General features: G+C 40.2%; 1 protein-coding gene across 4 annotated transcripts in view; it reads left to right on the top strand.

Annotated features, from left to right (window-relative positions):
- The first annotated feature begins 518 nt into the window (after positions 1-518).
- The window catches only part of BMP2K (BMP2 inducible kinase), a 126,409-nt gene continuing 98,990 nt past the window's right edge, over positions 519-27,937 (top strand). For 2 of the 4 annotated variants that reach the window (XM_047719633.1, XM_047719634.1), the window contains exon 1: positions 523-860. In XM_047719633.1, the coding sequence (XP_047575589.1) occupies positions 695-860 (166 nt within the window). In that variant the 5' untranslated portion in view covers positions 523-694. Of the gene's footprint in view, positions 861-27,937 lie in introns of all 4 variants that reach the window. The other 2 variants (XM_047719637.1, XM_047719636.1) reach the window with 2 other exon arrangements.

The following is a 27,937-nucleotide window of genomic DNA, read 5'->3' on the forward strand; positions in this document are numbered from 1 at the left end:
CGGAACGCTCGCCCGCAGGACCCCGGACGCGGGACCCCGACCTCGCCTTCGTCCCCAGCCCCCACCGCCACTCCCCGCCCCCACGCCCTCCACGTGACAAGAGCCGGAACCGTCACTTCCGGTGGCGCCGATCGCGCGCCTGCGCGGGCCGCCGGGCCTCAGAGCGGTTGGCCGCGGCGCTGCACCGCCAACGGCCGCGAGTGGCGGGCGGCGTCGGTCCGGCTGCGGCGGCGCCGCAGGCTGCGGTCGTGGGGTCGCGCCGCCGGAGAGGTCCAGCCCACTCCCCGCAGGGCCGGCCGTCCCGCCCCTTCCCCGTCTCCCTCCCCGGCGCTGCCCACTCCCAGGCTCGCGCTCCCGACGCGTCGAGGGGCTGCTCCGGCGCCGGGACGCTCGCGGAGGCGGCGGCGTCGCCCCCGCGCCCAGCCCCGCCCCCTCGCGCCCCGCCCCGGCCCCGCCCTCTCCACCGCCCTCTGCGGGAGCGGGGCAGCTGCAGCGGAGCCGCGGAGCGGGCGGCGGGGCCGGGGTGGTGCGCTCGCGCGCGGGATGTGAGGCCGGCCGGGCCGCAGCGCGCACGGACGCTCGGACGGGCGAGGGGCGGCGACCCCTCGCGGACGGACGGCCGCGCGCCGGGCCGCGGACCCGCTCTCGCGCTCGCCCTCGCGCGCCCCGCGCCCCCCAGCGCGCCGGCGGGACCATGAAGAAGTTCTCGCGGATGCCCAAGTCGGAGGGCGGCGGCGGCGGCGCGGCGGGGGGCTCGGCCGGCGGGCCCGGGGCCGGCTCCGGCGGCGGCTCGTCCGTGGGTGTCCGCGTGTTCGCCGTGGGCCGCTACCAGGTCACCCTGGAGGAGTCGCTGGCCGAAGGTACGGGCGCGGGGGCCGCTCGGCCGGCAGGTGAGGGAGGGCCGGGGTGTGGCGGCGGCTGGCGGCGTCCGCCCGCCCCTGGGCTCGCCCGCTCGGCGCGCTCTTCCCGCTCCTGCTCCCGAGCCGCGGGGGCCCGTGAAGAGCGCTCGGGCGCGGCGCCCCTAAGCCGGCTGTGTCGGCGCGGGCCCCGCTCTCCTGACCGAGCTTCGGTCCCCCGCGACGCGAGGGAGTGAGCGGAAGACGCCCTCGCGGCGGTGCGGGGCGCGACGGGGCCGGCGACCCGCGGAGGGGCCGTGGTGCGGATCGAGGCTCTGCCCCGCCCGCGGTGGCGCCGGCGGCCGCGACGCTTCGGCCTCCCCCCAGGGTCTCCGCCCGCGCTGCGGGGTGAGGACCCTGCGGACCCCGAGGTCGAGCCGCGTTCGCTCTGCTCGGTCCCCGGAGAAGCCGGTGCAGCTCTGCGCTCTCGTGTGCGCGGCCGGCGCTGTCCCCGGAGTCGGTCGGCGGGTGGCTTCGGAGCGGCGCGTGGACTCGGAGTCCGCTCGTCCCGTTCGGAACCGGCATCAGGCCAGGTGCTGTTCGTGCCTTCAGGGTGTCTCTGGCACCTTAGTCGGTGTCAGGAGGGCGCGCTGACTCTGGCCCGACCGGCTGCGCGTCCCGCCCTCGTCACCGGTGCCGGGCTCCGGCGGCGGTTCGGGGCTCCGTGCGGGGAGCTCGCTCCTAGGGAAGCACGGCCCGCACTCCGGTGTCGAGTTTCCCGTGTGAGCGGCGCGTACGGAGCTTCCTCCGAGCTTGGAGCTTTTCACTGCAGAATCGTACCCAGTAAGTACTTCTAAAGATGCACAGGAGATAATCAGTTGGTGAGCGGTCCTTTTACGTTCCAGGTTACGAGAAGAGTTGGAGGGAGTAGACTTGGCTCTCTGAAAGTCAGACACTGATGTGGTTTGGACGCAGTAGACGGAGAGATTCCACTTACGCTTTTTGAAATGCCATAAACAATAATGCATTAGTGCAAAAAAAATCTGAAGGTTTTTGTCTATAAAATATTTAAAGAGAAAGAAATGTTGAATTATTCGGGGATGGGTGTCATTGTTTTACAAGCCACTGCCTCTAGTGATGAGCCTAGGCAAACCTTGGAGAGATGGGAGAAGGAGCCTTAGCTTTTCAGAGGAATGAATATCTATATGGTCATTGGTTTTGATAGATTTACTGCGCTGTAAACTTTCCTAGTTCTTTGTTACACATGGATGTCAAATGTTGGTTTAGATCGAGTTGTGGCTTTTAAGAAGACATGACTGTTAAGTTAATGCTGCACTTATTACTTCTTTCAATTGTAGCGACTAATTGAAGTGTGGCTTGAGTAGTATTACAGTCCATTCATTTCACAAAATCCCAGATGGGTTTTTTATAAAGTGGAAGAAAACATTGACGTTTCATCAAACTAGATTTTGGATTTGTGGCTTCTATCACTGCCCTAAGCATATCCTATCATTACCCTAAGCAAGTCATTTTCAGGAAAAGTTAAGTAATTTTGGAAAATGAAAATAAGAATTTCAAAGGGAGTGCTCATTCAGCCACAAAACATTAAAAAGCAGTTGAGGACTAATGTCACTGTTTTACTAGCTTTTGCTATAAATTTTGCCATTTTTCTTGGGAAACTCCGTAGCCAAGTGCTAGGACGAAGCAGGAGCTGAAGAAGCTGTTTCGGAAGGTGGGACTTCCCTTCCGAACACTCCAGCTCTTGGATTAGACTTTCATTTCATCATCTTTGGGTGGGAGGGGAGACTTTCTTCCCTTGTGTATTTCTTTTCTCTTTACACATATAACTGAAATTACCTGTATTCAGTTTACTTTTTTATCCTGACAGTTTCTTCTTACTTCAAATGCTTAATATCCTCTCTTTTCCAAATAATTTAGACAATTTAGACAGGATGTTTAAACGCAAAGTCTGGTTCATACTCAAGAATGATTGTTCAGTAATTGACAGATACATGTGCTGAATTACAAGATTAGGGGCAAATGGTGTGGAAAGGCATTAGAGTTTAGAGTACCTGACTTGGGCAGAGGTATACCATTTAGTGGGACAAAGGATAGAAACAAAGACAGACCAAAAAATGAAAAAATGAACTTGGTAGGTTCCACTATTTTTTTTTTTTTTTTTGCTTTGGGTCCTTGTTGTTTAAACAGGGCCAATACTGTAGGTGCTGTGCCTCACTGAGGTGTTTGTGCCGTGCTGCGGAAAACGTAGGCATCTTGTTCAGAATGACCTCTGTAGTGTCTTTGAGTCTTCAGTAAATCTACTATTCTTTCTCTCTGTCTCATATTCTCTCTCCTCTTTCTAAGTGTATTTGTATTTACATACTTGCCTCCATTGTTCAGAGTAGTTGTGTTTTATAAAGTCACGGAGCAGTGAGTAAGTACTGAATCATTGCCCTTTAGAAATACAGGTGTGAGGTCCTGCAAGCCCCTGTTGACAACATTTTTGTCCACCAGTCAGTATCTAACCTTGTTTTATGTGGGTTTCTGTTTAAAGATCTTTTTTAATATATATTGTTGACTCATTAAAACTGAACTTACAGCTTACAGCGCTGTAACTCATTTGTAAATAAAGCTTATCTAAGACACATTATTTTCTCTATAAGGAACATTGCAGCCTCCTTGAACCTAGGAATACTAGATGACACTTTGGCACTATGCTTGGGGCCATTTTAAACAATGAAATCAATAAAAAGCACAAAAATGAGAAAAACATGGCACTAAACAGATTTCAAAAAGAGCCCTTGTCTATAAACAAGGCAGAAAGGTATCTTGTTATGTCCAGCTGGCCTTCTCAAAATTTTCAGCACTATGCTTATGTCTGCAGATGATCTTGAAAATGCCATTGTATTGATTTTCGGGAATACAGATAAATTTTACAAATGTGGAGTCCCCAAATAGTGGCAATCACCTGTGCATGTATGTATATATGTATGTATACATATACACGCATAATATTTATGCGTATAGATATTAGGTCACATGTATACATGTAAGTACATATTTATATATTATATATTTGTTTAAAGAAATAAGCAGATTCTCAGATATATACTTATGTTGTATGTTTAAACTGTTGGAGTAGTTTCTTCTCTGAAATATGTACCTTGTATCATAGTCTCTAAGTATGTGTGTGTTTGAAATGCTTATTACACCTTGTACCTTTTTAATTCCTGCTCAAAGTTTAGAGAACTCATATCGTGGAACACTTTCATGTTTTTTTCAAAAACACTTTAGTTTCAGGAGTGCATGCTAACTAAATCCAATTTGGGCCTATAGGAATCTGATAGAGCCATATGTAAATTTAAGCTTGAAACAGAGTCCGATTGTCAAGCATATGTATTTCAGTGTACTCTTTAAATTCTAACAAAACATAGGACTGGCTTTTTGGTCACATGCTAGTTAGAGCATTTAATGTTGATTGATAAGGGGAAGAAGTTGGTTCTCAATGTGTTTGGTTCTATGTTCTAAATGTGTTTGGTATAAAGTGCTTAAATAAATGTGGAACCAGGGGACTGGGACACTATCATAATTCGTTGAGGTAATCTAATTATGAGGTTCTCGGGTCTGGATAGGAATGGTATTTTGCATACAGTTTCATGGGTAAGGATAAGATTTTCTGTCACGGGCATGGGGGTTGTTGGAACTATCAGTACTGTCAGTACAGGTAATTGGGAGACTAGGAATTTGCTAGAGAGTTCTGTAGAAGGAGCTCAGTAGCTCTCAGGTTAACTGCTTAGATTAGTGTCAGTTAATATAGGCTAAGTGTTAACCACTTCTCACTGTTAATTTTACAGGAAGATAGTAAAATACATTTGGTTTTGCCATATAAATCAATCTGAAAATGAGAGATTTAAGCATGATATTTCATTAGCAGGAATTATCTTGGCTACCCAGTAACTTGTAAGTTAGTTTCTGAGAGAGGACAGAGAGAGCAGAAGGGGAGGATTTAACAAAAATAATGGCAACTGTTACTACTCCATAACTATTTATTAAATGCCTTTTGTGTGCCAGGTTCTGTAGTAGTTATTATTTATACAATGGAAAAGGAAACAGATATTTCTTTGTCCTTGGGGAATTTGCAGCCTAATATAGAAGATGAAGGTTAAACAAAAAATCATCGAGTCATGTAGATAATTTTAATAGTTGTCATGAGAAGAAAGCACAGGGTTTAGTGAGAGAATAACTGAGTCAGTTTATGCTGAAGGATCAAGGAAGACCTTTTTTGATATTTTACCGGAAATCTGAAGCATGAGAAAAATTAGGTAAAGGCAGTGTGCGAAGGTGTGAAGGTGGGGGTGGTGTGGAGTATGTCACGAACAGAGAAGTCTCTGTGTGAGGAAGTTTCAGAAACTGAAATATGCCCAGAGCTGGGGAATGTAATGATTGAATCACTTTGGAGGAAGGACCCAAGATGATGTTGGAAAGATGACCAGGATCCAGGACTTTAGGATTTTAGGTTTTATCTGAAAATGCAATGGGAAGCTACTGAAGGATTGGGGCAGTTATATGCTCCGATTTGCACTTTGACAAGATCATGGTGATTGCTCTGTAAGAGACTGGCCGAGAGGCGTACAGATCCGATGACTGATTAAGATGGTGGCAGTGGGAATGGAGAAGAATGCTCAAGTGGGAAGACCTGGTGATGGATTGGATTGGGGGGAGGGTATTGTAGGAACTGGGAAGAATGACTTATGCAGCTCTTGGGCTTGAGGTACCATTTGCTGAGATGGGGAAGAGTAGAGAAGAAACATTTTTTGGGGGGAGGGAGAAGAGTTAGGAGGATATCCAGGAAGTTCCAGACATGTGTAGTTGAGATATCTGGGAGGAAATCAGCATCAGGTGGGAAGCTGAATGTGTGGTCTGGTGCTCAGCAAAGGTGTCTGGGTTTAGAGAGAGGTATTTTTTGATAAGTGAACATTGGCTGTTATTGAATGGCCTGGGAGAGGATAATGTAGGGAGAGAGTATAGAATGAGAAGGCTCTTGCTGAAGGACTCTGGTAGAACACTGGTCTTAAACATTAGTGTTTATCAGAATCATTTGGGGGGCTTGGTAAGCCCCAGGTTGCTGAGCCTGAGCCCCCAAGGTTTGGTTCTGTATGTCTGGGTGCGGCCCATAATTTTCATTTCTAACAACTTGCTCGCTGATGCTGCTGCTGGTCCAGAAACCATACCTCGAGAACGGCTGATTTAGAGTAAACAGGAGCTGCAGGGAGGTATGAAGAGGGCCGGGAGAACACGGTACTTTAAAGAGGAGGGAGTGAATTGTGTGTCATCTTGATCACATTTTTTGGCCACACACTCACAATTATTCATGCTTAGTTATTATTATTTTTTTTCTTTCCAGATTTTATTTTTAAGTAATCTTTACACCCAACTTGGGGCTTGAACTCAATCCCAAGATCAAGAGTCACAGGCTCCATGGGCTCGCCGCCCTCCCCCTCACCCCAGTTCGTAACCTACCTTCTAAATCTGAGCTCTGGTTATTTCCTGATAATACTGTGCTCCAGCCCTGTGTGCCATTCCTTGTTCCTTACCTATCACTACCTTTGCCTGTGTAAGCCTAGTCGCCTCACTGCTAGTTAGGATCATCCCTCCTTCCTGTGGACATTTGTAGCTATTTATTTGCTTTTCCCTCTTATCACATTTAATTTTTTGTCTTGAGATACAATTATGTAAGCACGTGGAAATACTAAGGTGGTTATTGTTCCTGTCTCATTTCCCTTAGCAGATAGTAAAATTCTTGAGACTAGAAGTACTGTCTATTAATTGCTTTTTAAATCACACAGATTGCCTTGTCATATTAAGGACCTTCAGATTCTTTACAAAGGAAACGAATTTTGGCTTTTTAAATGAACACAGATGGAGTTCTTCCGTAGTATTTAAGACCTAATTTGCAAATTGAAAAGCACCGAGGGAGGGCTCTTTAGTTCTTGTCCCATCAGAGGGGACCCTGAATTTTCTACTTCCATGAAGACAGACTTTTTCTTTTTTATAAACCTGCATATGTATGTTTATAGCACCTTTATTCATCAGCCAAAAACTGGAAACACGGATGCTTGGTTGGTTCAGTCAGTTAAGCTTCTTTCTGCTTTCCACTCAGGTCAGGATCTCAGGGTCCTGGGATTGAGCTCCTCATCAGGCTCTCTGCTCGGTGGGGAAGCCTGCTTCTCCCTCTCCTTCTGCCCCTCCCCCTGGCTATGTTCTCTCCCTTTCTGTCAAAAAAAAAAAAAAAAAATCTTAAAACAAAAAACTAGAAACAGGAGGAGTCAGCATCATGGTAGTATAAGATGTACCTCTTTTTTCTAAAATGTGGGATTTATTTATTTGTTTTTTAATTCTGACATAGTTAATATACAGTGTTATATTAATTTCAGGTGTATGGTATAGTGATTCAACAATCACATATAGGTGAAGACAAACTTTGAAGACAGTGTTTAAGGCTAAGTGTTGTGGGGCGCCTGGGTGGCTCAGTGGGTTAAGCCACTGCCTTCGGCTCAGGTTCATGATCTCAGGGTCCTGGGATCGAGTCCCGCATTGGGTTCTCTGCTCGGCAGAGATCCTGCTTCCCTCTCTCTCTCTGCCTGCCTCTCCATCTACTTGTGATCTCTCTCTGTCAAATAAATAAATAAAATCTTAAAAAAAAAAAAGACTTATTATTAAAAAAAAAAAGGCTAAGTGTTGTTTTAGTTAGCCTCCTTGAAACAGCAAAGAAAGATAACCTGGATGTCCTCTTAGAGTTATGTTTCTCTATTGGCATATTTTTCTTTATTTTACAAAGGTGGCTGAATTTAAAGAAAAAGTATTGTTACATGCAGTTGTGTATAATATAATTGATTTTGACAGTGAGCTTTTTGAGGACAGGTTCTTTTTTATCTCCGTATCTTTAGTTTCTGTCCTGCAATTTTGTTGTTGTTGTTGTTGTGGTTGAATTAAACTCTCAGAAAGCATCGTTTCCTCTTTTATAAGATGGAGTTAATATTTATTATGAAGATTAATAGGTAATATGTGTTGTTCAGCAGATAATGTAGGATAGTACTTAACAGTGCATGCCAAGTCTTTCAATAAATGTGGGCCAATTTTAGGTTCAGATTTGGTTATCAGCTTTCAGTGAAATCTTCTGGATTTGTGGTAATTTGCTTGTAGAGTAGGTATTTATCTTGAATTAATTGAATTTATCTTGAATTATATTTGTAAAAAGTTTGAATCATTTTAATTAGATAATTATATGTCATTTAGCAATATATAACTTTTAAGTTTCAATCAGCTACATAGAATTTTTACCTTGATAGCAGCATACTCTTTGACGATGAGATGAAAGTGATTTGTAGCAAAAGATATTACATAGACTCTCACACGTTTCGCTATCGTGATATGTTATCATTGTGGGGATAGTTCTTTGGTTGTAATTTTGATTGCTGTTTTCTCTAGAAGTGGCAGTTTTATTCAAGGACACTAAAGCAATTCCCAGTTTTCAATATTTTGAAAAAAGTGTGGAAATTATTCATGTATCTCCAAAAAAGTGCTAAATTGCACTAACATCATATTTCTTTGCTTTTAGCTATAGTCAGCTTTGTTCGGTTAATACTGACTTTGTCATGCTGAGCAGTTCAGAAAGGTTGACTTTAATCATTTAAAAAGTAGTAGAAATAAGTTAATACATCTTAGCATTTTTCCATTATGGGATCTGCAGGAAGGAAAAATAGAAAAGATCCCTGATGTTACTTATATTATGGAACATACTGGGAGGTGGAATTGTTTGTCCTTACGTTGATTCTGGACCTTTAGTGTTCTTTACTATCTTACTTGTACATTATCTTGTTCTCTTTAACTCCTTCTCTACCCCCCTTTTTTTGGGTCAAAATTTGAAGTAGAACATAAACATTTATTAGAACCTATTTGGTAGCTATCAAAATGATTCAAGGTTTGACTTGGAATTCTGAAATTAAAAGTCCTGAGTGGTGATTTCAAAGCTATAGAAAGGTTTCATCAGAAGGAGCTGTGACTGTTTATTCTTGGTTTTATCCTGGATCCATCTCGTGAACCATCCGTCTACCCACAAGCCTACTATTTTTAGGAAACTGAGTTGGGAAGTTGAGTGGTTAATGACCGAACTGTTTTAAATAGTTGGGCACTTCGTTAATTTGGAGATTCTCTTGTCTGCGTGTATCATCTTTACAAATGAGGTCAGTCAGCACATTTCTGCTAACCGGCTCACGTCTCTCTGAAGGAAAGTGGTTGTGTTGGGCTTTTACACAGATACTTTTATTTTGGAATTTTTGATTCTTGTCTTGTAGAATTCCAGTAAAGTTTAAGGGCATAGTTTGGGATGCAGCCTTTAGAGAGGCATTTTGCAGTGAATATTATTAAAAAATATGAAACAGTTGTTGCTACCGATTAGCTTATTTTAACTTTTCATTAAATCTTCAAAACGGTGCCTTCTTGGAGGCAGCTATTAAAAAAAAAAAAAAGGCAAAACTTGGAGCTGGGCCAGCTGATATTCTGTTACGCTACTAACTTGCATTGTGACATTTTGATTTCACTCTCCTCAAGAAGAAAATGAAGTGGATAAAAATGAATCTGTAACATCATTTTCCATTTTAGCATTCTCCGATTCTGTTTGTGTAATGGATTCTTACTGCTTCTCTGATATGAGAGGAGAATGGGAAAGGAGGGATAAAGATAACAGTTTTAGGATTGAGACCATAATGAAAGGATTATATGTGATAATCATGCATTTGAGTTCTTTGACAAGTATAGATTAGCAATTTATTTTTTTATCCCATAGTATAAAATTATTTCTTAATCCTTGTGAAAAAGTCCTTTCTAGGAAGTTGCCTTATTTAGTACCCTTTAAGATAAGGGGATTGGTGCTAGATAAAATCCTGTGGCATTTCAGAGTACTATTTAGTTTCAAAGGATATGCCACCTTAATGGATTCTTTTATCATTTTAATCGTTTGTGTTCTCTAAGTGACTCATATTTTGGATGGTATCTGGACGTAAAGAAATTTTCATGTTTTTCAAGTTTTATTTTGGAAAGAATGTATAAGGAAGAGCTACTACAGTACTTTCTCTTAGACAGTACTTTCTCTTAGTTGGTGGATAGAAAGTTTACCCATGCTAATGTGTGAAGAGTTGGCTACTTTTGTTTCCAGTGCTGTCAGTTCTAGTTTGGGGCCCCCCCCCACCTTTTTAAAAAAAAAATATTTTTATTTATTTATTTGACAGAGAGCGAGCACAAGCAGGGGGAGCAGCAAGGAGAGGGAGAGCAGGCTCTCCCACTGAGCAGAGAACCCGATGTGGGCCTCGACCCCAAGACCCTGGGATCATGACTCCAGCCAAAGGCAGCCAGCTGAGCCACCCAGGCTCCCTCTAATTTGGGTCCTTACTAGCTCTTACAGAATTAGGTTTTCACGCAGACTGTTCCTCCCCTTTTACTTACCAAATCAACTCTTGTATTCCTACCAGTTTTTCTTCCTGAAGTGGACTTCTGATCATTTGCCCAACTCATTGAAGTGCAGACTCGTTACTCTGGGATTCAAGGCCCTGTGCGGTGGGACTCCAACGCCCCACGGGTCTTAATCCCTCTCTCACTCCAACCCTAGGACTTGACATTTCCTGTGCTTTGCTCTTGCTTTTTCATTCCTGTTTTTCAGTTTATGTTGTTACATTGCCTGGAATGCAGACACCTGCCTCCCCACTCTATTTTTTGTAGGATACAGTTAAAATACAGTTACTTTCTTGCAATCTTTATTTTTCTATGAAATCCCTGTGTGCAACCAAATGAGGGTAATCATGCCTTCCTCCTAGGCTCTGTGTTGTAACTGTTGCTCGTATTGCACCTGCTCGGAGCAGCTCTGTTCTCTTCTAAGACAACGTGTAATACAAAGTTCCCTCTACTGCAGGATTAAAAGTTCCTTTAAGATTGGACTTGCATCCATCTTACTCTTATCTCTTTTCTCTTACGGAGCTGTACTCATATAGGTATTTGGTACATTTGTAAGAGATTAAATTTTTGAACTGAAAAGCAGCCGGAGGCCTGTAAACATTTACTATAAAACAATTAGATAACAACCATATTTGACATATCCAAGTTCGGCTGATGCTTGGGAGTAGGTTGGCCCCATTTTTCAAGTTATGTCCTTTTACAGATAAGTTATCTACTTATCTACAGATAAGTAGAGATATTTGCTGATAAAATAGGTACAACATTATCTAGATGAATGAAAAAAAATACTACCAGATTTATTTCTGGATTCCTGGCCTGTTTCATTTCTGTAGTGATTACACGAATAGCCTATCTTTGTTTTGTGGGTACTGCGTTGCTCCTCTAACTAGGTGTGACTCTCCACAGTGTTCTAGCCTGAGTTCCCTTGGCCCATGTCGGCTTTAGAGAGAGCCATTACTGTGGGACAGAGAGGGTAGACAGGACTAAAGTATGTGCTCTGAATACCTAGTCTTACAGTGACAATGGAATTAAGAAGAAGGGGATCTCATATCCTCAGTGCCCTGGGGAAGAAATTACTCGATTATTACCTTGTGGGACCCCTCTAACTAGTATGTCTAATATTGGAGGTGCTTTTCTCAGTGGAGAGACTTCAGTTTTCTTTGAGGTTAGGGAATTTGTAAGCCTGGCGTAAGAGACCAGAGGGAGCAAACCAAGTCTTTAGGCAGTTCTGTTAATAACTAATCATTATCACCCTCGACATTCTGTTCCTTCTTTGGTTTGGGAGAGAGGTTTCCAACACACCACTTCCCCTGTCTAATTGCTGTGTTTACTTATTTTCCTTAATATTTTGTGGCTGGGTTATTGCTGGAGCTGGCTGGAGCTTTTTACATTTTTAAGTATTCTCTTTTGAATGAGATTGTGTGTGGTTGGTCTAGATTTTACTATTCATTCTGGAATCATTAAGATATTAGTATTAAATGATTTACACATAATATAATGTAGTAAAATATTTTACTTAATGGATATTGTCAGGACTCTTATTAGGGAGTGGGATTATGCATCACTGGCCATGACCCATTTTTTCATTCTCTTGCCTGCGTAACAGAATCTCTCCTACTGAATGTTAATGGTCTATTCTTTGTATATAAAAAAATGATGGCACTGACTCATGATCAGTGGGACATATGTTTTGAGTTATTTTTCTAGAAGTAGGATGTGTATATGCTCTCTATACATAGGCCTTTAATGGTCTCTTTGATCAATAAGAGAAGTTTATAAGATAGTTTACTGGTGGTGTAAGCAATAATGCAGATCTGAAGAGTTTTTTTTTTTGTTTGTTTGTTTGTTTTATTTTCTTACCAACTAACCTAGTTCAAATCCTAGTGAATTTGAACTGGGTTGTTAAATCTGTTAGTTTTTTATCTTTTAGCAAAATATTGTTTGCATAATCCAAAGGAGGAATTCTAAGGATCTCAATCCAAATTGATATATATTTTAAAAATATACTGAAACTAGCTGTTAGGGGTGACAACTCAAGAAATGTTACAAATCCATGAGTTTTGTTTTTTTTTTTAAAGTATATGTTGTGTTTGTGTCACTTTGATGATTATATTATACTCTGTCCTTGCGCAATATTGGAAGTGAGTTTGCAAGGTGCCATACGAATCCATAGTGTTCAAAATAGGACGTAACTAATGGCTATATGTTGTGGGGTCAGTTCATTGATTTTTGTTTTTTGGAAGACTAAATACAGGGATGAAGGTGTTGGGTGGTGTACAGGAATCTAAATTGAGGGTAAGGTCTTCTTGACTTCCTTCAGAAAACATTCTTAAATATTATTCTAACTGGTATTGTTAGATTAACAGTCTTTCTTTTAAAATGCTAGTGCATCCCAGAGTCACACTGTTAGTGTTGTTGTGGAGGGAGGAATTTAGGTCTTGTGACTTTAACCTCTACTACATGTGGCTTCCTTAACTGGCTCCTGTGCACATTCAGGCATTGGCTTTTGATTGGAGTGGGGATGTCAAGGAGGCTTAAGGGACTAGGGGACTTTTACTGTACTGGAGGCAGCTGGAGTATTCGTGGGTGCCTGCAGAGGCTGAGGTGGAAGGAGGTACTCCCAGCCACTTCGGAGTTAAAGCTTTCCCCCTTCGCTTTTCCCGGAGGCCATCAAACCATGCACTGCAGTTGTGTAGGACCTCAGGATTCATTTTACAAAGTTTAAACAAAATTTTTACAAAGTTTAAAATTGCAGTTTTCCCCTAAATAAAATTGCAGCTTCCCCCAAAACGAGTCTGTTGTCTCGGCATAGAAATGTTCAATCGTAAAAGAAATAATGTATTTGTGAACTGTAAAGTAAGTAGCATTAAATCGCATTACTCTAGCTTCTTCAGTTGAATGTACCATAGCAACATCTAGAACCACCTATAAAAAACAAGGAAAGTGAAAAGAAGAAAATAGCTGAATTCTTATTCTCTACTTCCTTCAGTTCCTAGTTCAAACTTAAGAACTTTAAGGCTTAGTGCTGTAATGTCAAATCCCTTTTTGCATTTCATTTAACAAATTTGTGCTACATTTATTTAAAATAAAAAGGAACAAGGTTTTGTCAGATTTTCATTTTATTAGATCATGGTACAAATGTATTTGACTTACACCTGGAATACTAAACTTCTGAGTGTTTGCAGGAGAAATGAGTGCCTATTGCATCATTAAGCAGTTTTCTTAAAAATGACATGACAGTGCTTCTGTGATACATGTGGCATATTTTTATACACATACAGGTGAAAAGTCAGAAGAGTTCTTGATATATGATTTAAAAATATTAAAATTTCTAAATTTTTTGGATAAAATGCTACAATTATTCCTATCATTATCAAGAAGCCTATATCTAGTGTCTCGATTTTTCTGAGTAGGAGAACTTTTTAAAAATTTTTTATTTTATTTTATGTTTTAATTTTTAAAGAAGATTTTATTTATTTGACAAGGAGGAAGAGGAGAACAAGCACAAACAGGTGGGGGGTGGGGGAAGGGGAGGAGGAGTGGCAGAGGGAGAAGCAGGGAGCCTGCTGTAGGGCCTGCTCTCAGGACCCTGAGATCATCACCTGAGCCGAAGGCAGATGCTTAACCGACTGAGCCACCCAGGTGCCCCTAGGAGAGCTTTTTTTTTTTTTTTTTTTAAGATTTTATTTATTTATTTGTCAGAGAGAGAGAGGGAGAGAGAGCAAGCACAGGCAGACAGAATGGCAGGCAGAGGCAGGGAGAAGCAGGCTCCCTGATGAGCAAGGAGCCCGATGTGGGACTCGATCCCAGGACGCTGGGATCATGACCTGAGCTGAAGGCAGCTGCTTAACCAACTGAGCCACCCAGGCGTCCCCCTAGGAGAGCTTTTTAAAAAAAAATTGAGATATAATTGACATAAACATTAGTTTTCAGTTGTATAATGATTGCATATTTGCACAAATTGCAAAATGATCACAGTAAATCTGGTTAACATCCATCATTCATTTTTAGTGTAGTTAGAAATTTTTTTTCTTGTGATGAGAACTTCTAAGATCTACTCTTTCAGCAACTTTCAAGTATAGAATACAGTATTAACTACAGTTGGCATGCTATGCAGTACATCTTGAAGACTTAAAGCTTTTTTGTATCAAAGTATACCCCCAACCCCATTCTACCTCTGATTATCTGTTTCTCCTTTACTTCCAACTTCAGAGGCCGTGTCCCTGATTTATCTAATCTGCCCTGTTTCTTTACCAACTATCTGATTTTTCTTGTTTTCTGCTTGTTTTTTAAATTCTTATTATATCTCATTTCTGCTCAGCATTTAAGCCTGTTTGTTTCTCTCATCTTAAAAGGTCAAATAAAAACAAAACTAGAACTAAGTGATCTTTTATGTTTCTTTTTCTTTTCTTTCTTTCTCCCCCCCCCCCGCAACATTAATTGGCTTTTCTAAAAGAACAGGTTCAGTAATGGTTCTTAAAATACGGCTTGTGGCCCCAGGAGGAAGGATTCCCCAGGGCCCTTTGAGGAGAGCTTTCAGGTCAGAATTATTTTCATGATGCTACCAAGACATTTTACGCTGCATTGGTATTTGTGTTGATGGTCCAAAAGCAATAGTGGTGGTGGTAAAACTTATAATATCTTACCACAAACCAAGACAGTTTGCACTCAGTTTTTTGTTTTTTATTGTTTTTTTTAAATTATTTTTTTATTTTTATTTTTTTTAAAGATTTTATTTATTTATTGAGAGAGAGGCAGTGAGAGAGAGCATGAGCGAGGAGAAGGTCAGAGGGAGAAGCAGACTCCCCATGGAGCTGGGAGTCAGATGCGGGACTCGATCCTGGGACTCCGGGATCATGACCTGAGCCGAAGGCAGTCGTCCAACCAACTGAGCCACCCAGGCGTCCCTGTTTTTGTTTTTAAAGTCAGTTACCCTTAAGAACATCCTGGATAAAGCTGTAAAAATTCTATCAATCTTGGCTGCTTGAGTACATTTTTTTTTTTTTTTTTTATTGTGGTAAAGTGTGTATAACATAAAATTTATCATTTTAAGCATTTTTAAGTTTACAGTTAAGTAAGTGGCATTAAGTACATTCACATTGTTATGTGACCATCACCACTACTGATCTCCAGAACTTTATTTTCTCTAACTGAAACCCAGTACCTATTAACCACTAGCTTCCCATATCCCTTTTTCCCCCAGCCTGTGGTAAACACTGTTTTACTTCCTGTCTCTGTGAATTTGAGTATTCTGAGTGCATCTTATAATAGAATCACCCAGTATTTGACCTTTTGTGTTTGGCTTATTTCACTTAGAAATAAAGTTCATCCGTTTTGTGCATGTATCAGAATTTCCCATTAAGTGAATAATATTCTGTTGTATGTATATATCACATTTTTATTCATCCATCAGTGGGCACATTTGAGTTGTTTCTACCTTCTGGCTATTGTAAATGTTGTTGTGAACATGAGTGCACAAGGACCTTTTCAAGCCCCTGCTTTCAGTTCTTTCTAGCATATATCCAGAAGTGGAATTGCTGGCTTATGTGATACTTCTGTGTTTAATTTTTTGAGGAACTACATTCTATTTTCCATAGTAGCTGGATTTTTATTTAAAAATTCCCACCAGCAACGCACAAAGGTTCCAATTTTTCCCATCCTCACTAAAACCTGATATTTTGGTTTTTTAAACTTTTTATGAAAGTCCATTCTGATGGGTGTGAAGTGGCATATCATTGCAATTTTGATTCGTATTTTCCTAAATATAAGTGATATTGAACATCTTTGCATGTTTTTATTGTTGGCCGTTTGTAAGTTCACATCTTTTTAATGTGTGAAGAAGCAGGAAGTGTACACAAAACATGTGCTGCATAATGAAGTATGGTGGGATAATTGAGGAAAAGCATGTGGGTGATTGAGTTGTGTCCTAGACCAGCTGCTTTTACATAGAACACTATTTTTATTTGAAAGAATGACTGACAGACTGTGATTCGTTTAGATCTGGGTATTGGGCAGGTATTTTCTCTATTAAGTAAGGCTGTCATTTAAGGAAAACACCTGACAGATGTTATTAATGATGGAATTTGAGCTTTCAAAAGAAAATTAGAATTTTGGAAGACTGTATTTGCCATTGTGAACTTGACCGCTTCCCATTACGTAGGCTTTTCTGAGGAGATAGATGATAATGTTAAATGTTATTTTCTTTTTAAAAAATTGTGTAATGGAAGATCTCTTTAACTTAGTGAACTGATATTTTCCAAATATATGATGTTACAAATATACAGTACAAGACTGACCGTTGGATTTTAGTTTAACAGTGCGAGAATTTAGTGATACTTGCAACTAACCTTTAAGAAACTACTAATTGTCTTGTTTTGCTGTAATAGTGAAGAATAATATCTGTACTTATTTGAAAAGACTATTAAGATAGTTTTCACCTTTCCCTCTGTATATGCGTGAGGCTAGATTTTGTTCATATGCTTCATTGGGCCCAAGCATATGATAGGAGATTTACTGCAGAAACGGTTATGAGAATCCAGCAGTCTTCTCCTAAGGCGAATATTAAAGAGCTTTGCAAAAATGTTAAGCATGCCATTTTTCTCTCTAAATTTTTGTTTTAAGAAATAACAATTATTTATTTATGTTGACAAGTAATGTCTATTATTTTAAATGAGTAAAGATTTAAAAAATTCTCAGTTTTAATTTCTAAAAATTTATTTTGGAGAAAGAGAGTGTAAGTGCACTTGAACGTAAGCATGGCGCGGGGCAGCAGGGGAGGGAGAGGGACAGACAGTCTCCACGCTGAGCGCAGAGCCCAATGTGAGGCTCGATCTCACGACCCTGAGACCATGACCTGTGCCAAAATCAAGAGTCAGACGCTTAAGCAACTGCACCACCTGAGTGCCCCTCTCAGTTTTAATTTCTAATATGGTAAATATGGATTGAAATAACCCATATGAGCAAAAGCTCTCTTGGGTCTGTAATGGGATCCTGAGCCCAAAGGGCTCGAGAATTGCTGAATGGTGTATAGTTTAGCAAAACTGTCTAATACACAGCCCACTAGCTGCATGTGGCTACTACTTGAAATGTGGCAAGGCTGAATTGAAATGTATCACATATGTAAGATACACATGGGACTTCAAAGCCTTAATGTGAAAAAAAGAATGTAAAAGATACTGTTAATATTTAATATTGCTTACATGTTGAAATAATAGTATTTTGGTTGTATTGCATTACATAAAATGTATTATTAAAATTCACCGTGTTTGTCCTCTTGAAAATTTGAAATTGCATATGTGTCTTACATTATGTTGGACATGTATTGGACAGTACTGGTCTGGAGTGTACAGTTTGTATGGACGCTACACTTTGCAGTTGGGGTAGTTCATCTGGGGTTCATTGACAGCCACGTGTTTTTCCTTAGGCAGGGGCTTATGGCTTTCGTTGTATTTTCAAGGGACACATGACCACAGTAAATGTAGGAACCGCTCTAGAAACTGGAGACACCTTGTTGCTGCTTGTAGTTACTTGGGTACTGTTAGTGGCTTGGATCTGGGGGGGTCTCTTTCTCAGTGGTAGGCTGGGCAAGACCTGCAGTGCCAGGGGTGTAGTGAGATGCATTCTTGGTTTCTCACGTTGGAACTCTGAATGTTCACACAGAGGTGTTTCTCTAGAGGACATTAAGACACTACAGCGCTGTTAGTACTAGAGTGCAGGTTGACCTGAGCACCTCATTCTCAGATGTAGGGTTGTTTGTGTGGGGAAATACTCTGAAAGCCAGAGTGTGGATAGCAGCTGTCAGAACAGAATCCGCTACAAATTGGGGGTTTTCCTTCATGTCATGTTGGGAACCGTGATCGATTGAGGAAGTTTGTTCAGTTGAGCATTCATAGAGGTTGTAGATAAAATGCGTATTATTTGGTTGTACAGTATAACCAAAACAAAAGCATGTATTAAAATAAAGTGGTAATACATTCCAAAGATGAAGATACAGGGTGCTTGCTTACTGTGTATCCCTAATCCTAAGTGGGATGATATAAATGAGCCACGGAATGGGATATGTGAATTAAGTGGTTGCATGTTTTGCTTGAGTTACATGTGTGATGCTGTTTATGGGATAGATTTCCTGACGAATGTTGTCAGTTCTCATCTAGAAAGTCTTCCTAAAGCAATGAAATTTCAGGGCCCGCTTAAGTGAAAAAAGAAGGCTGGATTGAGGGTATTCCAAATATAATTTCATTTCAACCTTTTGCCACCTCAGTGATACTGCCCTTACTGTATTGTTCATCACAACGTGCCACAATAATTTATTTTTGTCTTTGTCCCCCTGAGAGACTGTAAACTCACACATACCATGTCCTACTTAAAATGTGTTCCAGAACCTGGCACAGCCACTTACTAGAATTTGTTGGAGGGGCACCTGGGTGGCTCAGCTGGTTAAACATCTGACTCTTGATTTTGGCTCAAGTCATGATCATGGAGTGGTGAGATGGAGCCTGCTTAAGATTCTCTCCCTCTCCTTCTGCCCGCCTCCAAGCCCCATGTGGACTCTCTAAAAAAATTGTTGGAAAAAAAAAATAGGAAGAGCCTCTGTCTGATGGTTAGCTAATTGCAGTTCGGGTGAGATGCAGGAGTGTGGTGGTTGGGTGAAGAGACCATTGGAGGTGGTCTGAGAAGGCAGATGGTGGATCTTGGAGTTGGAGAATACCAGACCTTATTGAGGTAACTGCGAAAAGTTTAAGATGTAGGTTTCTGTATTTACCCTCACAAAGCCAAAGAGTCTCAAGAAGAGGTTGGCATAATGCTGAATTTGGGAAGAAAAGACAAATTTAATAGCAGTGTGTAAGAATTGGCTAAAATTTTGGTGCTTTTCAGTTCTATTTCTGGTGAGAATGAAATTGTGAAATGGGTCAGAGATGATTGAGACCCTAAGACCCAGGCTTATGAATGGAGGAGTTTTGAAATGTAAGAAGGGGAGAAAAAAGTAGTTAATGCAGTTATGGAAAAAAAAACAAAAAACATCAATTCTAAAATCCGACTTTTCCACTATAGGAAAGAAAATGCGGATAAGGGCGGGGGGAAAGATGTCATGGCTGGAAATAAAGGGAAATCAAAAGATAGTGACTTCACGCAGTCTCATGAATGGGGGTTGCGATGAGGGACCCTTGGGACTGGTGCTAGAACAGGGAAGTTCAAAAGGAATATGAATGTCCCTTTATTTGAAAGGCTTTTTTTTTTTAAAGATATATTAATTTTTTAAAACATTGCCATTCTGGAGAGCCTTATTCTTTAACACACTGGTTATCAAACTAATAAGTATATAAATCATCTGGATATTTATTAAAATACACACTCCTCCCTGGTATATCTGGATGCGGCATGAGGTTCTGCACTGGGTCAGCTTTCCAGTGATGCCAGTGCTGTTGTTGCCACGGGTCGCATTGTCCTCTAGCTAGTCTCCTAAGATGGGGAGAAAAAATACCCCCCAAAGTGGTCAGATCAGTTCATGAATACAGGTCTTCCTTGACTTATGATGGGGGTCACATCCCACAAAACCCATTGTAAGTTGAGGATATCATGTTAAAACTGTAATACACCTGCCTCCTGAACGTCATAGCTTGCTGTGCCTACCTTAAACGTCCTCAGAACACTTTAACATTAGCCTCCTGTTGGACAAGATCATCTAACACAGAGCCTGTTTTATGGCAGAGTAATAAATATTATGTGATTTGCCAAATACTGTCCTGAAAGTGGAAAAAAAAGAGTGGCATGTAGAGGTACGGGAAGGTTGTGGGTGTGTCCACTGTTTACCCTCATGATTGCAGCGGCTGACTGGGAGCCGTGGCTCTGCCCCTGCCTGTGGCAGGAGAGGGTATCGTACCACATACCACGGGCCGAGGAAGAGTTCACAGGGCCAGGTGGGATGTATAGTCTCTGCTGAATGCATTTTGCTTTGGCACCATCGCAAAGCCGAAACATGGTTGAGTTGAATGAGTAAGTCGGGGATGGTCTGTATCTGCTTTGTTAATGGCCGTCAGGTCAGACTTCAGTAGATAACAGGACTAATGCAAAGGTTCTTAACTTCATACGGTGCTTATTGAAGAGATTCCTGGACTTAAATCACAGAGAATTAATCCTAGGTTTAGAGAAGGGTCCAGAAAACTTCAGGTTCAATAAGCATGCCATAAAATTCTGCAGTTTGGAATTTAAATCGGCATTACATGAAAACTCTGTATTATCTTGGGATTGTAGGTGGGGAGAGGACTGACCTGTTGATAGTATTGAGTGTTTCTTTCTAGGAACACAGTGTGTCTGTCCATTTTATTAAAACTTTTATGTTTCTTAGTGAAGTTTTTCTTCATTTCGGTCCTGCAACTTCATAAGCTTAGTCCTATGTGCTCTTTATTATATTGTAAATGAATTGACCGTCCAACCAGTACAATCTTTTTTTTTTGTTTTTGTTTTTTTTTTTAGTTTTTGGAGAAGATAATTTGCATTTACTTAGGAATATATTCTTAATACTTAGGCATGAGGAATCAAAGCTATGAAAAGACACAGACTCTGTGAAGATCTTGCAGTCTGGTCTTTTTTAAAGAACTGGTTTCCCCAAATGCAGGTAGGTCAGTAGAGGAAAAACAAATTAAAGTTATAAATGTGAGAATGATAAGAAATCCTTTAAGATTTTGCTTGAAAGAAACAAGGGAAAAAGGGACCGAGTACTTCCTGAGTGCCTGTGAGAAAGTAGATTGTACTGTTTCAGAGGCTTTCAAGTCAAAGGGGACAGTCCATTAAATATTTTTTAGGTTATGGGAATAATTTTACAAGTATTGTTAGTGTATATAGAACTGTACCAAGGGAAGAAATAACTCATCTTATTTCTTTGCATAGCTTTTTTAAATTGCATTTTTATAAATCATTTCACTCTGAAAAGAATTTGTTCTTAGAAAAGCTATGATTATGTTCTTTCAAAGGTATGACTTTCTTATAGTAGTCTCTGAACAGATCAGTGCAGGTGGGCAATATTTTTATTTATTTGTTTGTTTAGGTTAGTTTCAGGAGTAGAATTTAGTGATTCATGAGCTGCATATAACATCCAGTGCTCATTACATCTTGTGCCCTTCACCCAATTATCCCCAACCCCCGCCCCTCCCCCACGCACCTCCCCTCCAACAATCTTCACTTTGTTTCCTAGATTTCAAAGTCTTTTATGGTTTGCCTCCCTCTCAATTTTTGTCTTATTTTTCCTTCACTTCCCCTGTGTTTATCTGTTTTATTTCCTAAATTTCATATATGAGTGAAATCATACGGTATTTGTCTTTCTCGGACTTATTTCGCTTAGCATAATACCCTCTAGTTCCATCCACATCAATGTAAATGGCAAGATTTCATTCTTTTTGATGGCTGAGAAATAGTCCATTATATAGATGTGTACATATCTATGTATATACACACACACACACACGTGTGTATTTATATAAAGAGGGTGTGATACATGTATATCTATATCTATAGCTATAGCTATATCGAGTATCTTTTTTAACCAATCATCTGTCGATGGACATCAGGGCTCTTTCCATAGTTTGGCTATTGTGGACACTGCTGCTATAAACATTGGGGTGCTTATGCCCCTTCAAATCACTATGTTTGTATCCTTCGGGTAAATACCAAGTAGTGCAGTTGCTGGGTGGTAGGGTAGCTCTATTTTTAACTCTTTTGGGGAACCTCCATGCTGTTTTCCAGAGTGGCTGCACCAGCTTGCCTTCCAGGTAGATCATATTTTTGAGGAAGTGTGCCTGGAATTCTCTTACCAAAGAGTTTCATTGAAGTTCTTATTAACTAAAAAGTGCACAAGACTGCTATCATGTTCTTTGAAGTAAAACATATTCTGAAGTAAACCTACATGTCTTAGAGATCCACAAGCTGAATGAGATAACTACAGCTTGCAGTTATCAAGCACTGGGTATCAGTGCTTTTAAGACAGAACTTGTTATGTTTTAAGTGGTACTTGTTTTGTCTGAAATTGTAAATGTCTTTTTTTTTTAATTCTTAAAAGATTTTATTTATTTATTTGACAGAGATCACAAGTAGGCAGAGAGGCAGGCAGAGAGACAGGGGAAGCAGGCTCCCTGCTGAGCAGAGAGCCCGATGTGGGGCTCGATCCCAGGACCCTGAGATCATGACCTGAGTTGAAGGCAGAGGCTTAACCCACTGAGCCACCCAGGTGCCCCCATAAATGTCTTTATAGACCATTCTAACAGATAAAAATGTCAGTGGTGAATATTGTTAAATTATTTTATATAGACTATTTTTTTTTTAATATAGACTATTTTGATAGAGACTTCTAACTAAGAGGACTTTCTCCTGTATTGAAATTTAATGTGGAAACCAGTTACATAGACATTTTAAGGACCAGAATTCAGAAAACATATTTCAATAAAAGTAGTAAAACTTAATTTTCTTTTGAATTGTGTATTTTGTTGTGAATCTAATGAAAGTTGTATACTGTACTTTTTTTGTTGGATATTCTTGTACTGATTCAAGTATTTATGTGTACGTGTGTTTAAAGATCTCTGTGTACATTTTTTTCTTTTTCTCAGTGTGATGGGCTTTTCTATCAGAAGTACATATGATGTTTGTAGGGCTGTATCTAGTGTTATCTCTAAGTATCAGAAGAGTTTGACCAGATTCTTCCTTACTGAGGTGCTGTGGTCATATCGTATACCACGGATGGCTTAGAGGTATGCTGAGAGGGTTCCTCCCCAGCCCTCAAAGTGGCTTCACTGTGGTGGGGGGCGGTCCCTGCTGGTAATCTCACACCAAAAGTGGACTCCCATCATTTTCCCATGGGACCAGCCAAGTAGTTGGAGAGCATGACTGGGTTGTAACACTGGATGGTTTTCCATTAGTTTGACTAAATCTGTACTTCTGTAGAAGTACAGATTTAGTCAAACGAGTATTAAGCCCAGGGAGTCATGGAAGCTGGTGAGAGGGAGAAACTCTCCTGTGCCTGACAAACCTTATTAATCAAGAAACAGACTTGAGCTATGTTTGGAAAGGAGGAATTGCACAAGCTATTCTTGTTTGTGTTTGGTGACATCAAGATAAGCTGATTTGAAACATTGTATAGTGTGCTTTTCTTAGTCATACCCAGAAGGTTTAAATATGTATTTGTTTTCTGAGCCAAGGCTTTGGTATCAGGCCTTGAAGTAATAGATACTGGCTCTGTGCTGGTCCTTTGGCTCTGGGCTGTGATTTTTCTCAGTGGGCCCCGCTCCCCCTTCCGAAGTCATTACAGAAGGCGCTGTGTTTACTTGGCCGCCTGAGACGGTTATCCAGAGTGCCTGCATAAGCACCGGCATGTTGGGGCCAGTTTGTGATAACGGCTAGTGCCAGGAGGAGTCCTGTCCAGTTCGCACTCTGTATCTTCGGTGACAATAAAAGTTTGTCTTACTTGGATTGGATATAGAATTACATGCTTTGTACTTCCTCGTGCACATTCATTTATGAAGTTTTTAGTGGTTTTTGTTTGCTAACCACAGGCTGTTTTGTGTGATTTTAATTCTTTCCTAACGAACTAAATCTAGAATGTAGTTATGTGTGTGAGTTGTTTGGTGTCAAGGTAGCTTAATTTCCAAGTATTCTAAAAAATGGGTTTTGCTTTCTCTGATGATTTCATGTTAATATTTTAAATCTGTATCGCTTGAACTACAACTGTTTTCAGAACTTTGAAACAGCTGTTTTTATTTAATAAGAATGTAATTTGTATTATAAAGTAAATATCTAAAATAAAAAATGGCAGACAACTTGTTAATGGACTGTAGATTGAATCGCCTTGCTTATATACAAGAATTATCTAAATGTAACACATATTAAAATTGTAAACATGTTTGGGAGGATGACATATTTTAAAAACTTAGTGATCAGTGTATTTCAAAACAGTTTTTTGTTTTATTTTATTTTTATTTTTATTTGTTTGACAGAGAGAGAGAGACAGTGAGAGAGGGAACACAATCAATGGGAGTGGGAGAGGGAGATGCAGGCTTCCTGCCTAGCAGGTAGTCCGATGTGGGGCTCGATCCCACTGTTAACCTCCTTGTCACTGATGATGTTATCGCCCAGGATTTGCATCCATTTTCACTTTAATCCATAAATAAGACATGCTTATTGTTTTACAAGTCATGTTTAATAGCGGAGCTCATCATCGTTTCTTAAATGTCTGACCTGCCGTCTATGCTCACTTGTTTTCACTTTGACATCCCTTTAAAGTTCCTTTTAATAAAGGTCATTTTGTTAACCTGAACACTTTTTTCAGCTTCATTCTGGAAGGCAGTTTTTTTCTTTCAGTATTTTGAAGGTACTATTTTACTGCCTTTTTATTTTCTTTTACTGTGGACAAGATGCTGGTTACTCTAATTGCCTCTGTGGGTAATCTGCCTTTTCTCACTGGTAACTTGGATATCTTCTCTTTGGTGCTCTAGTCTTTCACTGTGGTGGTGTAAGTTTGGCTTTTCTGTTATTTTATAATTCTTGGTTTTTCTGAACCTGGTGATTGGTGTCTTTCATCAATTTCTGGAGAATTCTCAACCATATTTATCCTAATAATGCCTCTTCCCAATTCTTACAGTGATAGATGTGTATAAAATCTTCCCACTGTATCCTCCGAGTCTCCTAACCTTCATTCCCCTTTCCATCTTTGACCCTTGGTGCTGCGCTTCGGTCTACATCACACGCATCAGCGCTCTGCATTCAGAGGCGTCTTCCCAGTTCTTGGTCCCTGTGCTGTCCTCTGCTGTTTACCCTTTTCAGAAATTCAGTTTGTCTGTAAAATTGCCTGCCCGGTTTTCTGTTTTGAGCCTGTCAATTTTGATAACCTTTTAATGTGTTTCTGTACTTTCATTTTCTTATTTTGTTTCCTTAAATATGTGAAACAGTGTTATTTTATATTCGGTGTTTGGTAATTCCAGTATTCTTTAGTCTTTTCAAGTCTCATTGTGTAGTTGGTTGTTCCTTCTGTCTTTTGTGTATGGTGACCGGTTTCTTGAATGGCCAGTGATTTCCTTTAAAAAAAAAAAAACCTTATTATGTGTTTATATATCATAGATTCTCACTTGGTTGGAGTCTTTTGAGGTCAGGGTTCCTTCCTCTAGAGAAAATTTGAGTTCCCCTCTACTAGACTTTTGGGTATACCCACTTGGGGCTACTTTAAATTGTTGGCTTAGAGTGAGTGTGTGTGTGTGTGTGTGTGTGTGTGTTTTCATGCGCGTAGTTGAATTCCCAATCTTTGAGAGTTAGGATCATGCACAGAAATTCTTAGGAAGCTCTCCCAGTTCATCCAGCACTAAGGCCAGGGCTTTTATCTCTAATGTCTAAGGCAGGGTGTGGATTGGTTTCTACTTCACATTGAGCATGAAGTGCTTGTGGGCCCAGACTTGATGTGGCGGTCCCGTTGTGACATACCACCCTTCTCCAGGGTTGGCCTTTGACTCCAGTGCACCTTAGGGATTTGTGTTTTCTTCTTGTTTCTGTCTCCAGGGAGTTTTCCTGCCCTATCTCCATGATTACTTTATCCAGCATTTTAAGAACTACCGTATCAGGAAAGTTTTTTTTTGTTTCTGTTTTTGTTTTATCTTTTTCTGAATCTGTAGTCTACCATGTTGGTAGAAACAAATTGTAATTTAAATTTTAACATGCTCAAATTATTAGTTTTTTTTTTATCTTTTTGAGTTGAGTTTTTAAATATCTAATTTAAGAAATTATTTTCTTCCTCAGTCATACATACATACATTTTCCTACATTTTCTTTTAAAACTTTAAATGTTTAATTTTTCATACTTATATTTTTTTTTTTTTAAGATTTTATTTAGTTATTTGACAGACAAAGATCACAAGTAGGCAGAGAAGCAGGCGGGGGTGTGTGTGTGGTGGGAAACAGGCTCCCTGCCAAGGAGGGAAACCAATGTGGGGCTCGATCCCAGGACCCTGAGATCATGACCTGAGCTGAAGGCAGAGGCTTTAACCCGCTGAGCAACCGAGGTGCCCCTCATACTTCTATCTTTAAGCCATCAAACTTATGTTTAACATGTTATGGGGTAAAGATCAAATTTCCTTGTCCACCCCATTTGTTTAGCAAAATGTAATTGACTAGTTTATCCTTTTCCCAATGAAATACAGTCTCTGATGTCATTTAACAATTTTTAAAATAGTTTTCATATATAGATAGCTCTGTTTCTGAATTTTTCTTTCTTATTCTGTGGTCCTTTGTCTCTGTGCCATGATAATCTTATCAGAGTTTATAATTTGATAATTGGTAAAGAGACTAACCCCACTCCTTACTCCTTTTAAAAATTGTTAGCTATTGTTAATTTTTTTGCACTACCATGCGAATCTTAGAATTAGCCTATACAGTTCCATGAAAATCTACTAGGATTTTTATATGGATTACATTGGATTTATCAAATAATCTCTGAAAAGTTAAAAACTTTATAATATAGAACCCTCATTTTCATAAAGAAATTTATGTATATGTATCTTTTTTCTGTTTTTCTCTTGGTTGCTCTTGTCTAGGAATGCAATTACTAGGGAATTATTTTTTATGCAGATCTGATGAATATAAACCTTTGCTTAAAATTCTTCTATGGTTTCCTCATGTTTTGTAGGACAAAGTTCAAACATCTTAACATGATGATCTTAGCAATGATCTTTCGTGATCGAAGCCATGTCTAACTCTTTACCATGCCTCATTTTAATATTTTGCAGCCTGTGCTTCAGCTAAATGGAGCTAGTTGTAATTCCTTGGACATGTCCTGATTTTTTAAAAAACAAGAACTTTACTGAGATATAATTTACATATCCTGGAATTATTTAATTTTTTTCTATTACCTATGCTATGCTTTTCATCACTGTGACTTACTTGTTTTATAACTGGAGTTTGTACCTCTTAATCCCCTTTGTCTATTTTGTTCATTATCCACCCATTTCCCCTCTTGCAACCACCAGTTCTCTGTATTTAAGGGTCTGTTTGTTTTGTTTTTTAGATTTCACATGTAAGTGACGTTATACGATGTGTGTCTTCCTCTCACTTCACTTAGGGTGGTACTGTCTGGGTCCATCCATGTTGTCACAAATGGCAAGATTTTATTCTTTTTTATGGCTGAGTAGTATTTCATAGCGGGGTGTGTGTGTGTGTGTGTGTGTGTATCGTATCTTCTTTATCCATTCATCTATTGATGGACACTTGGGTTGTTTCCATATTTTGATTATTACATATTTTGGGTGTTGTAAGTAATGCTGTATTAAACACAGTGGTGTATATATCTTTTCAAATTAGTGTTTTCATTTTCTTTGGGTAAATACCCAATAGTGGAATTACTGGGTTGTATGGTAGTTCTATTTGCCTTTGATCATTCTATTTGCCTTTGGGTTGTCTTTCTTATTGTTCAATGCTAAGAGTTCTTCATGGATTCTGAATACTCGATCTTTATCAGATATAGTATTTGTGAATATCTTCTCACGTTCTTTGGATTATCTTTTAGTTTCCATAACAGTGTTCTTTGAAGCACAAAAATTGTAGATTTTAATGAATTCCAATTTCTTGTT

Source organism: Lutra lutra, chromosome 2, assembly GCF_902655055.1.
Source record: "Lutra lutra chromosome 2, mLutLut1.2, whole genome shotgun sequence".
Taxonomy (NCBI): domain Eukaryota; kingdom Metazoa; phylum Chordata; class Mammalia; order Carnivora; family Mustelidae; genus Lutra; species Lutra lutra.